A 12,374-nucleotide genomic window follows, 5' to 3' on the forward strand; every position below is an offset into this window, starting at 1 on the left:
CCTGTTATAGACGAATGACATTGCGTCAGTTGCGGTATGCCTCTGGTACCCTTATTTTCTTCAGAGTTCTCACTCTGTCAGGTGTCCTAGTCCATTTCCATGGATGGGGGTTCTTCTGGGAGCTCAGTTTGTGGGTCTCGGTTGTATTTGTCGTGATCTCGTCCGCAGGCCTTTTTTTTTTTACCTAGTGTCAGCGCCTCTTAATGGCAAGAGCAATATACCCCTCAGTAAGGTGTCCCCCAATGAAGGCGAGAAAGAGATTTTACGGTGAGTACAAAAAAATCTCCTTTTTAAATATCAGTAGGGCCTACTATTGATCTCAAGGTGTTACATGTCTGGAACCTTTAGTGATCAGATATAATGAAAACCAAGCAACAAGTGTTAAACCCTCCTGCAGCGCCACCACAGGAGAAATAAAGCATTACACAGTTATTACTAAAATCAATGGTGAACCGTGTTACGTTGGACATTCTATGGCCTTTAGAGCGAGATACATCCTTTTGTAGATATTGAAAATGTTTTTTAAGCCACACAATCCTTTTTAGAGATGTGTATTTCAGTGTCTCTTTAAGTGTTAATTGAGGGTCTTGGATCTTCCCCGCTGTCCTAATTCTTTGAATCAATTAACTTCTTACAGATGGGCTCTAGCTGACTGTGTATCACAAACTGCAGACTTTACTGGGGTGAAGGGCTGTTCTTGGCACAGGGCTCTCCTGGCAGCATGTATGAAGTGTCTGACTACCACATATGGCACCAATAAAGAACTGGAGGAAGTGGCATCGGAAGAGGAGATGGCTTTGCTCTCTCGTCTTAAGAATCTCATGGTAGGAAACTTGTTCATCTGTGTGCCGGTATAAATCACACTGCCTGTTTGTATCCTTAATTTTAGTTATTGATTCTTTTTTTAATCAATTAAGTTATAACATTTTACGATAAAACTTTGTGTCTTGTTCTCAAGAGGTTATATTGGATGGAGCTGAGCTATTTTAAATTTGTCATCACTGTCGCCCCCACTAACCTGTTTGTACAGCTTTATAGTGCGGGTGACACTGATAATAATGATACTTTCCTATCCTGATCTGTGATCCCGTTACTCCATTATCACACTTGTTCGGCCGGCAGGCAGAGCTGGTGCAAGGGTGGAGCTCCAGGAGAGCAAGCTGACGTCATGCTTCCCCAAGACTGCTCATAGCCAGTGCACCAAACCCGACAGGTAAGGCTGGGTTCACACTACGATTTGTAACTACGGTTCCCGTATACGGCTGGGAGGAGGGGGGGGCGGACTTAATCGCGGCGCCCGCACTCAGCCGTATAGGGGAACCGTATTTAATGCATGTCTATGAGCCGACCGGAGTGAACCGCAGCCTCCGGTTGGCTGCTTTTTTGGCCGCATGCGGTTTCCCGACCGCAGGCAAAAACGTGGTCGACCGCGTTTTTGCCTACGGTCGGGAAACCGCATACGGCCAAAAAAGCAGCCGACCGGAGGCTGCGGGTCACTCCGGTCGGCTCATAGACATGCATTAACTACGGTTCCCTATACGGCTGAGTGCGGGCGCCGCGATTAAGCCCCGCCCCCTCCTCCCAGCCGTATACGGGAACCGTAGTTACAAATCGTAGTGTGAACCCAGTATGTCTCATCCGCACTACCAACAGGTTAGTGCAGGTGACACTAATGACAGATTCCCTTATAAGAGTTTTTGTAGGACATTCCTTTTTTCCATCAAAAAGTCAGTTACATTTTTACCTACAATTATAAGTAAAGGAAGACGGATCAAAAAACCTATAATCTAGTAGTTCCTTCCTTCCTTTGATCATTTTGTGTATCATATTAGTCAAAACTGAGAAATATAAATACAATTAATGTCTATCTCATTAGATCGGCCATATGCTCTGGGGAAACGCCAAAGTTGTGGTGTGAACACGGGGTGTGAAGGGTGTAGGTGGATGGGGCAGATGGTATAGCCCAGGGGCAAGGTGTTATTTACCCTTAATGTTCGTGATGCCAGAGTGTTTTTTCCGGTAACCACCTGAACGGTAGCACCACTATCCCAAGGTTAGGCAGGGCAATAATAGTCCAAAACCAGGTAAGGGGTAGCTTTACTGAGGTTAGACAGTTGTTAAAGTCTTTACAACTAGGCCAGAATCCCAGAGAGTCGACCAGTAACATGGAAAGGGCCTTTCGGCTTGCTGGGACTTGTAGTGCTTTTGGGTCAGACTTCAATACAGCCACTCTGACTATAATTGACTTGACTAGTGACTTGACTTTGGTAGAGACAGCAGACATAGATGAGATGACTTACTGACAATGTGGCTGGTGTGCAGGATTTATGGCCTCCAGGTGTACTGGACACAGGATCTGTGATGTCTGTGCTTTGCTGTTCCTTAGCATGAGTGATGGTGTAAGAGAGAGGTTGTAAAGGCCACCCCTCTTATAAAGGGGGGGCTGAGCAAGAAGCCCATAGGTCAAGCTGCAGGTCAGGTGGTAAACTGGTGGTCTCTGGGTAACATAACACATCATGTGAGCATAACAGGTGATACCTCCAAAGGTCCTTTATACTTTATATACCTATACATAACATTATGCACTATATTTACAACACTATACATAACATTAGACTTACTAGTATGGGGGAGACGCTGCAGGAGAGCCCCTAGGACAATGAGGGACTCAACCTGACAGGGTCTGTACAGGAGTGTATCCTGTACTGGGACATTCCAGCTCCTCCTTTTCCTTACTGTCCTGTATCGGAATATAAAACATCAACAGGGGCCTCCCCCCTTTCCAGTCTGCAGGATAAGAAGGTTGTTAAGCCGGCCCCCCTTGGTTTAGCTCCACCCCTCAGCTGGCATCCACCCAAAATGGAAGCGCTAAGCCGAAGATTAGCCTCTGTGTTCTGCAGGAACATGCACAAAATCCTGCAGACTGACGAGCAGTGAGGGCATGAATTTCTTCTGTTTACTTGTGTATCAGCCAATTCGAGGTTCAACATTCTTGCAAGATGGTCCTCCAGCAAAATATACGTTTACACAGAGAAGTTTTGCTGTTTTCTTTCATGCTCCCCTTTCCTATTGCTGTCTTTTTCTCACTCTGCAAATTCTTCAGGGTAGCAGTTGGATACATGGTCAGGTTCTTATGGGTTCTGTATAAATGTCTTCTGCTGGGATCCACCATTATTGTTAGAGCCAGTAGAAGCTTGTGGCTGAGCGCTTCACTCCTCAGCTCACTCCTCTATTTATCTTGTAGCAAAACTCAGCACCATAGACTGACAAAGCTTGTCTAATGCAACGACTTGGTGAGAGTAGGGAGTAAGGAGTGACTCCTCAGCCTTGGACTTCCCCTGGCTCTATCTAAAGGTTGATGAGGGTCTGAACACCCAGACCCTGAACGATCAAAACTCATAACATGTCTGTGTGATGTTTCAAAAGTTTTTAAAGATGACAGCATAGCTTTTAGTATTATCACCAGCATTTCTACAAGGGTGTATGTACTTGCATTATTGGATCATGCATTGTTGCGATATGTAAATAAAGCATTATGTAAATGATGATATTGGAACATTTAAAACTAAAAATAATAAATGAATCCCAATTATCCTAAATCAAGAAGAAAAACTACTTTTTGTGAAGATTTTTGTAATCCTAATCCAATTACATAATCCTAAATTCATACAGATCTCTAGTTCAGTAATATTTAAAGAAGTCTCTTGCCGGCATGTGCAGTAAAAAATGATCCCCTATCCACAGGATAGGGGATAAGTTTTAGATTTCGGAGGGTCCGAGCGCTGTGGCCCACCATGATCGTCTGTATGGAGCCCCAGCTGTCCCACAGAATGGTGCATCACTACCCCCACCTGAAGCGGGGGCCGAACGGCTCTCCCATACAGATATATGGGGGTGCCGTGGGACAACTGGGGCTCCATACAGACTATCGCGGGGGGCCACAGCGCTCGGACTCCCCATGTGGATAGGGGATAATTTTTCCTGCACATACTGGCAAGAGACTTCTTTAAATATTACTGAACTAGAGATCTGTACAAATTTAGGATCATGTGATTGGACTAGGATTACAAAAATCTTACTTCACAAAAAGAGTAGTTTTTCTTCTTGATTTAGGATAATTAAGATTAATTTATTTTTATTTTTAAATTTTCCATACAGGGGCTCCATACAGACTATCGCGGGGGGCCACAGAGCTCGGACCCCCCGCAATCTAAAGCTTATCCCCCTATCCTGTGGATAGGGGATCATTTTTTCCTGTACATACCGGCCCAGGTATTGACAGAGCTATTTTTATATTAATTTGAATACAATTACAGTATAGAAAGTTAAAGCGTTACTTAAAGGACACTGTCTTGTTAATAATGTTCAAAAATAAATTTTTATTTCTTAATTGGTCCGGGTCTGGGTTTTCAGATCCTCTCCAATCGTTAGATACAGCCAGGATAAGCGATCAGCTAAGCCCCTTACTCCGCAGCTCACTTCCTTTCCCAGCAGGAGAGAGTCTCCATTGTAAGAGACTGCTTCCTGCAAAGAGATGGAGATCGCAATGATCCGGGCAGTGGAGAGTTCAGCCGAATGCGTCTCACGGCTTTATCTAATGATCAGATGGGGATCAAAGAGCCAAGACCCGGATCATCAAACCTTTTGACATGTATCAAGGACAACTCCAAAGTTGTTGTTTTTTTTAAGTGGCCGACACTTTAATCCTGGAAAAGACCATTTAGTCGTATTGTACGTGTATGATGATTGTATCATTTCTTGCAGCCTCTAGTGAAGGAGGACGTCCCAACTGAATGGAACAGCCTAGTAAAAAGTGGACTAAAGTAAGTTTGATGTTATATGATCCCTAATGCTATATGACTCCTGACAGATGAATTCTGTAAAAGGGGAAGAGTTTTGAAAAAAATAATTGTGGTGTGAATCTGCCATTAACTCGGGTCATCTCTAAAATGTTGAATCCTAATGTAAAATTTGAGGGTTTTAAGTGGTGCAATAAAAATTCTGAGGTATTGATAGGGAACACCTTAAGACACTTCTTGATAAACCAGAATGAGTAGCAACTGCATTGCCCCCACCTGGGTGCCTACAAGCCGTATACAGTACACTAGGACAATATGTGCTTAAGCTAGGAGCAGTGACCTCCATTATGCTGTTCCACAACTCCCTGGTGCTCAGCTGGCCACTTGTAGTCATCCTGTTTGGAACAGTGAAATCTATGGAGAAGACCACCCCTCTTAGGAAGACACCATATGACTATTTTTTAATTTTTGTCAGTGGGTATGCTTTGGACCAGGAATGAAATACATAGCGTTGGTGGGAGACAAGGACTAAGGTGGGGAGCCATGCTGGGGATCAGGACTGGGATGGAGAGCCATGCTGGGGACCAGGACTGAGATGGAGAGCCATGCTGGGGATCAGGACTGGGATGGAGAGCCATGCTGGGGACCAGGACTGGGATGGAGAGCCATGCTGGGGACCAGGACTGGGATGGAGAGCCATGCTGGGGATCAGGACTGGGATGGAGAGCCATGCTGGGGATCAGGACTGGGATGGAGAGCCATGCTGGGGATCAGGACTGGGATGGAGAGCCATGCTGGGGATCAGGACTGGGATGGAGAGCCATGCTGGGGACCAGGACTGGGATGGAGAGCCATGCTAGGGACCAGGACTGGGATGGAGAGCCATGCTGGGGACCAGGACTGGGATGGAGAGCCATGCTGGGGACCAGGACTGGGATGGAGAGCCATGCTGGGGACCAGGACTGGGATGGAGAGCCATGCTGGGGACCAGGACTGGGATGGAGAGCCATGCTGGGGACCAGGACTGGTATGGGGAGCCATGCTGGGGACCAGGACTGGGATGGAGAGCCATGCTGGGGATCAGGACTGGGATGGAGAGCCATGCTGGGGATCAGGACTGGGATGGAGAGCCATGCTGGGGACCAGGACTGGGATGGAGAGCCATGCTGGGGATCAGGACTGGGATGGAGAGCCATGCTGGGGATCAGGACTGGGATGGAGAGCCATGCTGGGTATCAGGACTGGGATGGAGAGCCATGCTGGGGATCAGGACTGGGATGGAGAGCCATGCTGGGGATCAGGACTGGGATGGAGAGCCATGCTGGGGACCAGGACTGGGATGGAGAGCCATGCTGGGGACCAGGACTGGGATGGAGAGCCATGCTGGGGACCAGGACTGGGATGGAGAGCCATGCTGGGGACCAGGACTGGGATGGAGAGCCATGCTGGGGACCAGGACTGGGATGGAGAGCCATGCTGGGGACCAGGACTGGGATGGAGAGCCATGCTGGGGACCAGGACTGGGATGGAGAGCCATGCTGGGGACCAGGACTGGGATGGAGAGCCATGCTGGGGACCAGAACTGGGATGGAGAGCCATGCTGAGGACCAGGAACAAGAATGGAAGCCAGGCTGGGAACCAGGAATGAGATAGCCATGCTGCAGACTATGAGGGACATATGGGGAGATTTATCAAAATCTGTGCAGAGGAAGAGTTGACTAGTTGCCCATAACAACCAATCTGATCTTTTCTTTCATTTTTCACAGGTCTTTTTTTAAAAATGAAAGAAGTGATCTGATTGGTTGTTATGGGCAACTAGTCAAATTTCCTCTGCACAGGTTTTGATAAATCTCCCATATTGTGGGTCTTTTGGAAGTGTTTTGAAGTCATTTATTTTTACTTTGGTTTTTCTTATGTGCAACATATTTATCATAATTTCACATGGGGGTTGATAAATTTGGTGCACATAAAAAAAAAAAAAAAAAAAAAAAAATAAATCCCTTCAAAACACTTTGTATGATTCCTCCTCTGTGACTTTTCACCCCGTTGCACAAAAAAAAAGTGTGATTTATTTTTAAAATGCTCGCCAAAGCCAGTTTTGTAAGCCAGGTCCGGGCTGGTGTAGATCTGTGACAAATCGAGGGCTTTGCGACAAGCTTTCGAAAAAAAAATCGTACTTCGTAAATCAACACCTGCTGTAAAGGGAAAAACCAAAAGTGTGTCAGTCATTTTAGTCAAAATCACTTCAGCAAAAAGGTGCACAAATTTGTTCCAAGTGCTGAGCAGCGGAGTACCCTATTAAGTTAGTTTTCGATGGATATCTCCTTTAAGTAATGTTTAGTGGTTGCACAACCATTCATTACCTAGACCTGGATAAATAATACAGCCAAATCTTATCATTTAGTGCATAACAATTTATTTTCTGTTCTTTTTGTAGATATCGTTACAAGGATCCTGCGTTTCTTGATGCTTTGCGTGCAGGAATCGATCACTGGTATACACCGGACGGTCCCTGTACCAAGGATTTAGTGCAGCTACCAGTCCTCCATATGATGGTGACACAACATTCGCTGTTTCTGCCCAGTTTCCTGCGCTCCAGAGACGAGGAGGGCTCCTGCAACGTCCTCCGAGGTTCGGCTTTATATGTGTTTCATTACTATATGTCACGGATGGCTGCTGGTTTATGGAGAAGCCAATTTGCTCTTACCCTATGTCCCTCGTTCTAGGCGAGCATCATTTCATCATCTGTGTCTTTATGGCATCACTGTGGCAACAACTGCTCCAATTTACGCCTGTTACGGTGACCTTAAAAATAGTAGTTTATTATGAGAGAGAGCACACGGCCCCCAGCGGCCAATCAGATGGCTGGAATACTTCTTTTGTAGTTCAGAATATCAGAGCATCCATTGTTTGGTCAGTAGCCGTCATATGCTTTATTGGAGAATGTCCGGTTTTCGAAAATATATTCTATGCACCTGTTTATTCTTTCTGTGCAATCCACTCCGAAAACACCAATAGTCAGTGGGACTTTTATTTACAATGCCTATTTCTGCGGTAAAATGTATTCTATGCGATAAAAAAATTCTGCTAAATAAGCGCCGATTTCTGGGGGCTCACGGATCCGCTGAGGAAATTCAGCAAATAGTTTTTTCCTCAGTGAGCGCGGGCTCAGCCTATGGTGTCTCTGTATGAGTTTTGTAGACTTCAATATGAAACTGGGCAAAGAGAGGGTACACTCTGACCCCAATGGCTTCTATGAGTGCCTATTCAGAGCTTGTATGGAGCCATGGTATGGCCCCCAAAGAAACATAACATGTAACGTTACTGAATTATTAGAGTCGAATTATAATGTTTTTTTTTTTACATCACAGAAAACTTGGCCGAACTATTGAGAAGCATCGTCACCAGGTGCACGACTGTTTGCGACAGAAACCATTTTGCTGCCATGCTTGGAGCCTATGGAGCCACCCTCAGTGTGACAGGTAATGTCCAAATACAACTGCTTGCAGCTGAAGGGGTTCATCTAATAAACAAATATATATAGGTGTGTGTGTATATATATATATGTATATATATATATATATATATGTATATGTATATATATGCATAATATATTTGTGTGCATGTATATACACTGCTCAAAAAAATTAAGGGAACACTTAAACAACACAATGTAACTCCAAGTCAATGACACTTCTGTGAAATCACACTGTCAATCAGTGTTGCTTCCTGAGTGGACAATCAATTTCACATGCTGTTGTGCAAATGGAACAGACAACAGGTGGAAATTATAGGCAATTAGCAAGACACCCCAATAAAGGAGTGGTTCTGCAGGTGGTGACCACGGACCACTTCTCAGTTCCTATGCTTCTTGGCTGATGTTTTGGTCACTTTTGAATGCTGGCGGTGCTTTCACTGTAGTGGTAGCATGAGACGGAGTCTACAACCCACACAAGTGGCTCAGGTAGTACAGCTCATCCAGGATGGCACATCAATGTGAGCTGTGGCAAGAAGGTTTGCTGTGTCTGTCAGCGTAGGGGCCAGAGCATGGAGGCGCTACTAGGAGACAGGCAAGTACATCAGGAGACATGGAGGAGGCCGTAGGAGGGCAACAACCCAGCAGCAGGACCACTACCTCCGCCTTTGTGCAAGGAGGAGCACTGCCAGAGCCCTTCAAAATGACCTCCAGCAGGACACAAATGTGCATGTGTCCAAACGGTCAGAAACAGACTCCATGAGGCTGGTATGAGGGCCCGACATCCACAGGTGGGGTTGTGCTTACAGCCCAACACCGTGCAGGACGTTGGGCATTTGCCAGTGAACACCAAGATTGGCAAATTCACCACTGGCGCCCTGTGCTCTTCACAGATGAAAGCAGGTTCACATTGAGCACATGTGTCTGGAGACGCCATGGAGAACATTCTGCTGCCTGCAACATCCTCCAGCATGACCAGTTTGTCGGTGGGTCAGTAATGGTGTGGTGTGGCATTTCTTTGGGGGGGGCCGCACAGCCCTCCATGTGCTTTCGAGAGGTAGCCTAACTGCCATTAGGTACCGAGATGAGATCCTCAGACCTTTTGTGAGACCATATGCTGGTGCGGTTGGCCCTTGGTTCCTCCTAATGCAAGACATTGCTAGACCTCATGTGGCTGGAGTGTGTCAGCAGTTCCTGCAAGAGGAAGGCATTGATGCTATGGACTGGCCCACCCGTTCCCCAGACCTGAATCCGATTGAGCACATCTTGGACATCATGTCTCGCTCCATCCACCAACACCACGTTGCACCACAGACTGTCCAGGAGTTGGCGGATGCTTTAGTCCAGGTCTGGGAGGACATCCCTCAGGAGACCATCCGCCACCTCATCAGGAGCATACCCAGGCATTGTAGGGAGGTCATACGGGCACGTGGAGGCCACACACACTACTGAGCCTCATTGTGACTTGATTTTGATATGTGTGTGTATGTGTAAATATGTATGTGTGTATGTATATGTGTGTATATATATGCCCACGTGTGTATTTGTATGTTCCAGCATAACTTCCGACGTTTTAAAGTTACATGATCAGCAAATGTATCAAAAGTCCTATGGGTCTTTAAGTGCATGTCCTGATCACGTTACTCTTGGGTTGCAGAGATTGCCCAGGAGTTTTAAACATTCTGCTGTCTGACAAACGTCATGGTAAAGTATGATTGAACTGTCCGGCAGGCAGTTGCAGAGAATAGTTAGTGCGGGGATATGGAGAGGGGACGGAGCAGGCAGGGAAGAGAAGATTTTTTGCGGGCTGAGATAATAGTGAGTGGGAAAGAATACATCAATGCCACGGCAGCAAGACGGCCTGAGGGAAAAGCTGGGTGGCACGCAGTATGTGTGCCACCCAGGTTTCCTAAAGAGCTCCAATATGGCTACTTTATAAGACAAAAATACTCTTCAGCAGACTGGGAAAGCAGGTTGGCAGGCAGTACACAGTGCAGGGCTCACAATACCCCCCAAATATTGTGCTATTTATATATCACTGTTGCTTTTCCTCTCCCACAAGGTTTCGGTAGGAAGACTGGTCAACACTGGGTACTCAGCTACTGTAGTTATATATGTCTAGTTTCTGTTAATATTTTCATAGTACATGAGAATAAGCCGACATATATGCATCTGTCTACATTAATATATGTATAACTCATCATAAAGATATAATATTTTATTCTAGACCAGAAAATCCTGTTCCTGCTGCAGGCCTATGAGCAGAACAATGTGAGCCTCACCGACTTCAGGTAAAGCAACATGATACATACATGATACAAGCAACATGATACATACACTCACACACAATTGTTGCCTTGGATTGAATAGTATAGTACCATGTTTCCCAACCAGGCTGCCACCCAGCTATTGCAAAACTACAACTCCCAGCATGCCTGGACAGTCTTTGGCATGCCGGAGATTGTAGTTTTGCAATAGCTGGAGGCACCTTAGTTGGGAAACACTGGTATAGTAACATTCGCTCCACCCGCCTAATCACCCCATCCTGTAGGTTGCTTTTATGGGGCCCAGCCGCTGTGGAGCATCACAAGACCCGGAAGAGCCTGGGAAAATCTCTATGGCAGCAGCCGAGCATGGAGGAAATCCTCACCTTGTTGGACAGAGAAAAGATGATGAAAACTGTTCTAAACTTCCCACTGCATCGGAAGCTGACAGCTGAGGTATTGAGCTTTTATATATAGAATGTTTTGTGTTTTATCCTACCGTTATACCCTCATCAGGTGGTGTTTTTAAGAAGACGGAGGGGTTTATATTGTAACTGTGAATATGAATGGAAAACTAGAAGGATTAGTCAGACCCTTTTGCAGCTGTTTTTTTTCTTTTGCTATTTTAGTTTTGCAACAGGCAATAGGGACCCTCGCGGGGTAATCGCTGGGTCCTGACCCGTTTGGATGATGGCCGGAGGTTACTTAACTTCCGCCGTGTTACCCGATCCACGCTCTAGGAATACAGGAAGCCATGGCAGCGCCTGTATAAGTGGAGATAAGTGAATAGTAAGTCTGCACTGGCGTGGTAGTTGGTGCCATGGACGAGATATATAGTAGTAGTAATGAATCCCGGCACTCGTAGGGTCTTGATGCAATTTCTTATCTTTTTTATTAAGGCATTATCTCATGCAAGGTGAACGCGTTCACCTTGCATGAGATAATGCCTTAATAAAAAAGATAAGAAATTGCATCAAGAACCTACAAGTGCCGGGATTCATTACTACTACTATATATCTCGTCCATGGCACCAACTACCACGCCAGTGCAGACTTACTATTCACTTATCTCCACTTATACAGGCGCTGCCATGGCTTCCTGTATTCCTAGAGCGTGGATCGGGTAACACGGCGGAAGGTAAGTAACCTCCGGCCATCATCCAAACGGGTCAGGACAAGTGCCGGGATTCATTACTACTACTACTGTATACGTGGAGCACTGATAGCACTGATAGCTTTGCCAAGGCATTTAAAGTTGTTTGCAATTGAAAGTTTGCAAGTAATAGAGCCCTTTGGAGACAAAAAAAAAGGGTTAAAAATATTTTTTTTTAATATCTCCCCTTCCATAAAAGTTTTAGTTGCCCCCATTTAAAAAATAAAATAATGTAAATACGAATAAATATAATCATGTGGCAGTCTGTATAAGTGGAGCGCAGATAACACTGATCAATGCTAGGACACAGGATTGAACAGTGTATACAACTGAAAGATTGTATGTAATACTGCCCTAATAAGTGTGAATAAGCCCCACCTTATCAAAGTTTAAATCACCCACATTTTCCAAAAATAAATATAATCATATGTGTTATCGACATGTCTCTCTGAACTATTAAATATGACGTTAATAAAACAACATAGTGAATGGCATAAACATTAAAAAAATAAATAACATTTAAAAAGTCCAGAATTGCTGATTTTTCATCACTTCATATACCAGTCCACATACCTTGGAAAAATAAGAGTTATAGGGGTCAGAAGAGGACAATTTTAGGTGTACTCATTTTCTTAAAAAAAAAAAAAAAGTTTAAGTATTAAAATAAAACAAAACCTTTATAAA

The 12,374-nt window shown here is 45.1% G+C and overlaps 1 protein-coding gene across 2 annotated transcripts in view; it reads left to right on the forward strand.

Annotated features, from left to right (window-relative positions):
- The window catches only part of URB1 (URB1 ribosome biogenesis homolog), a 112,027-nt gene that overhangs the window by 66,024 nt on the left and 33,629 nt on the right, over positions 1-12,374 (forward strand). For both annotated transcript variants that reach the window (XM_056559494.1, XM_056559495.1), the window contains 6 exons: positions 638-824; positions 4,765-4,823; positions 7,237-7,430; positions 8,171-8,281; positions 10,502-10,565; positions 10,826-10,994. In XM_056559494.1, the coding sequence (XP_056415469.1) occupies positions 638-824; positions 4,765-4,823; positions 7,237-7,430; positions 8,171-8,281; positions 10,502-10,565; positions 10,826-10,994 (784 nt within the window). The remainder of the gene's footprint in view (positions 1-637; positions 825-4,764; positions 4,824-7,236; positions 7,431-8,170; positions 8,282-10,501; positions 10,566-10,825; positions 10,995-12,374) is intronic.

The sequence above is a fragment of the Hyla sarda genome, chromosome 2 (genome assembly GCF_029499605.1).
Source record: "Hyla sarda isolate aHylSar1 chromosome 2, aHylSar1.hap1, whole genome shotgun sequence".
Lineage (NCBI taxonomy): Eukaryota > Metazoa > Chordata > Amphibia > Anura > Hylidae > Hyla > Hyla sarda.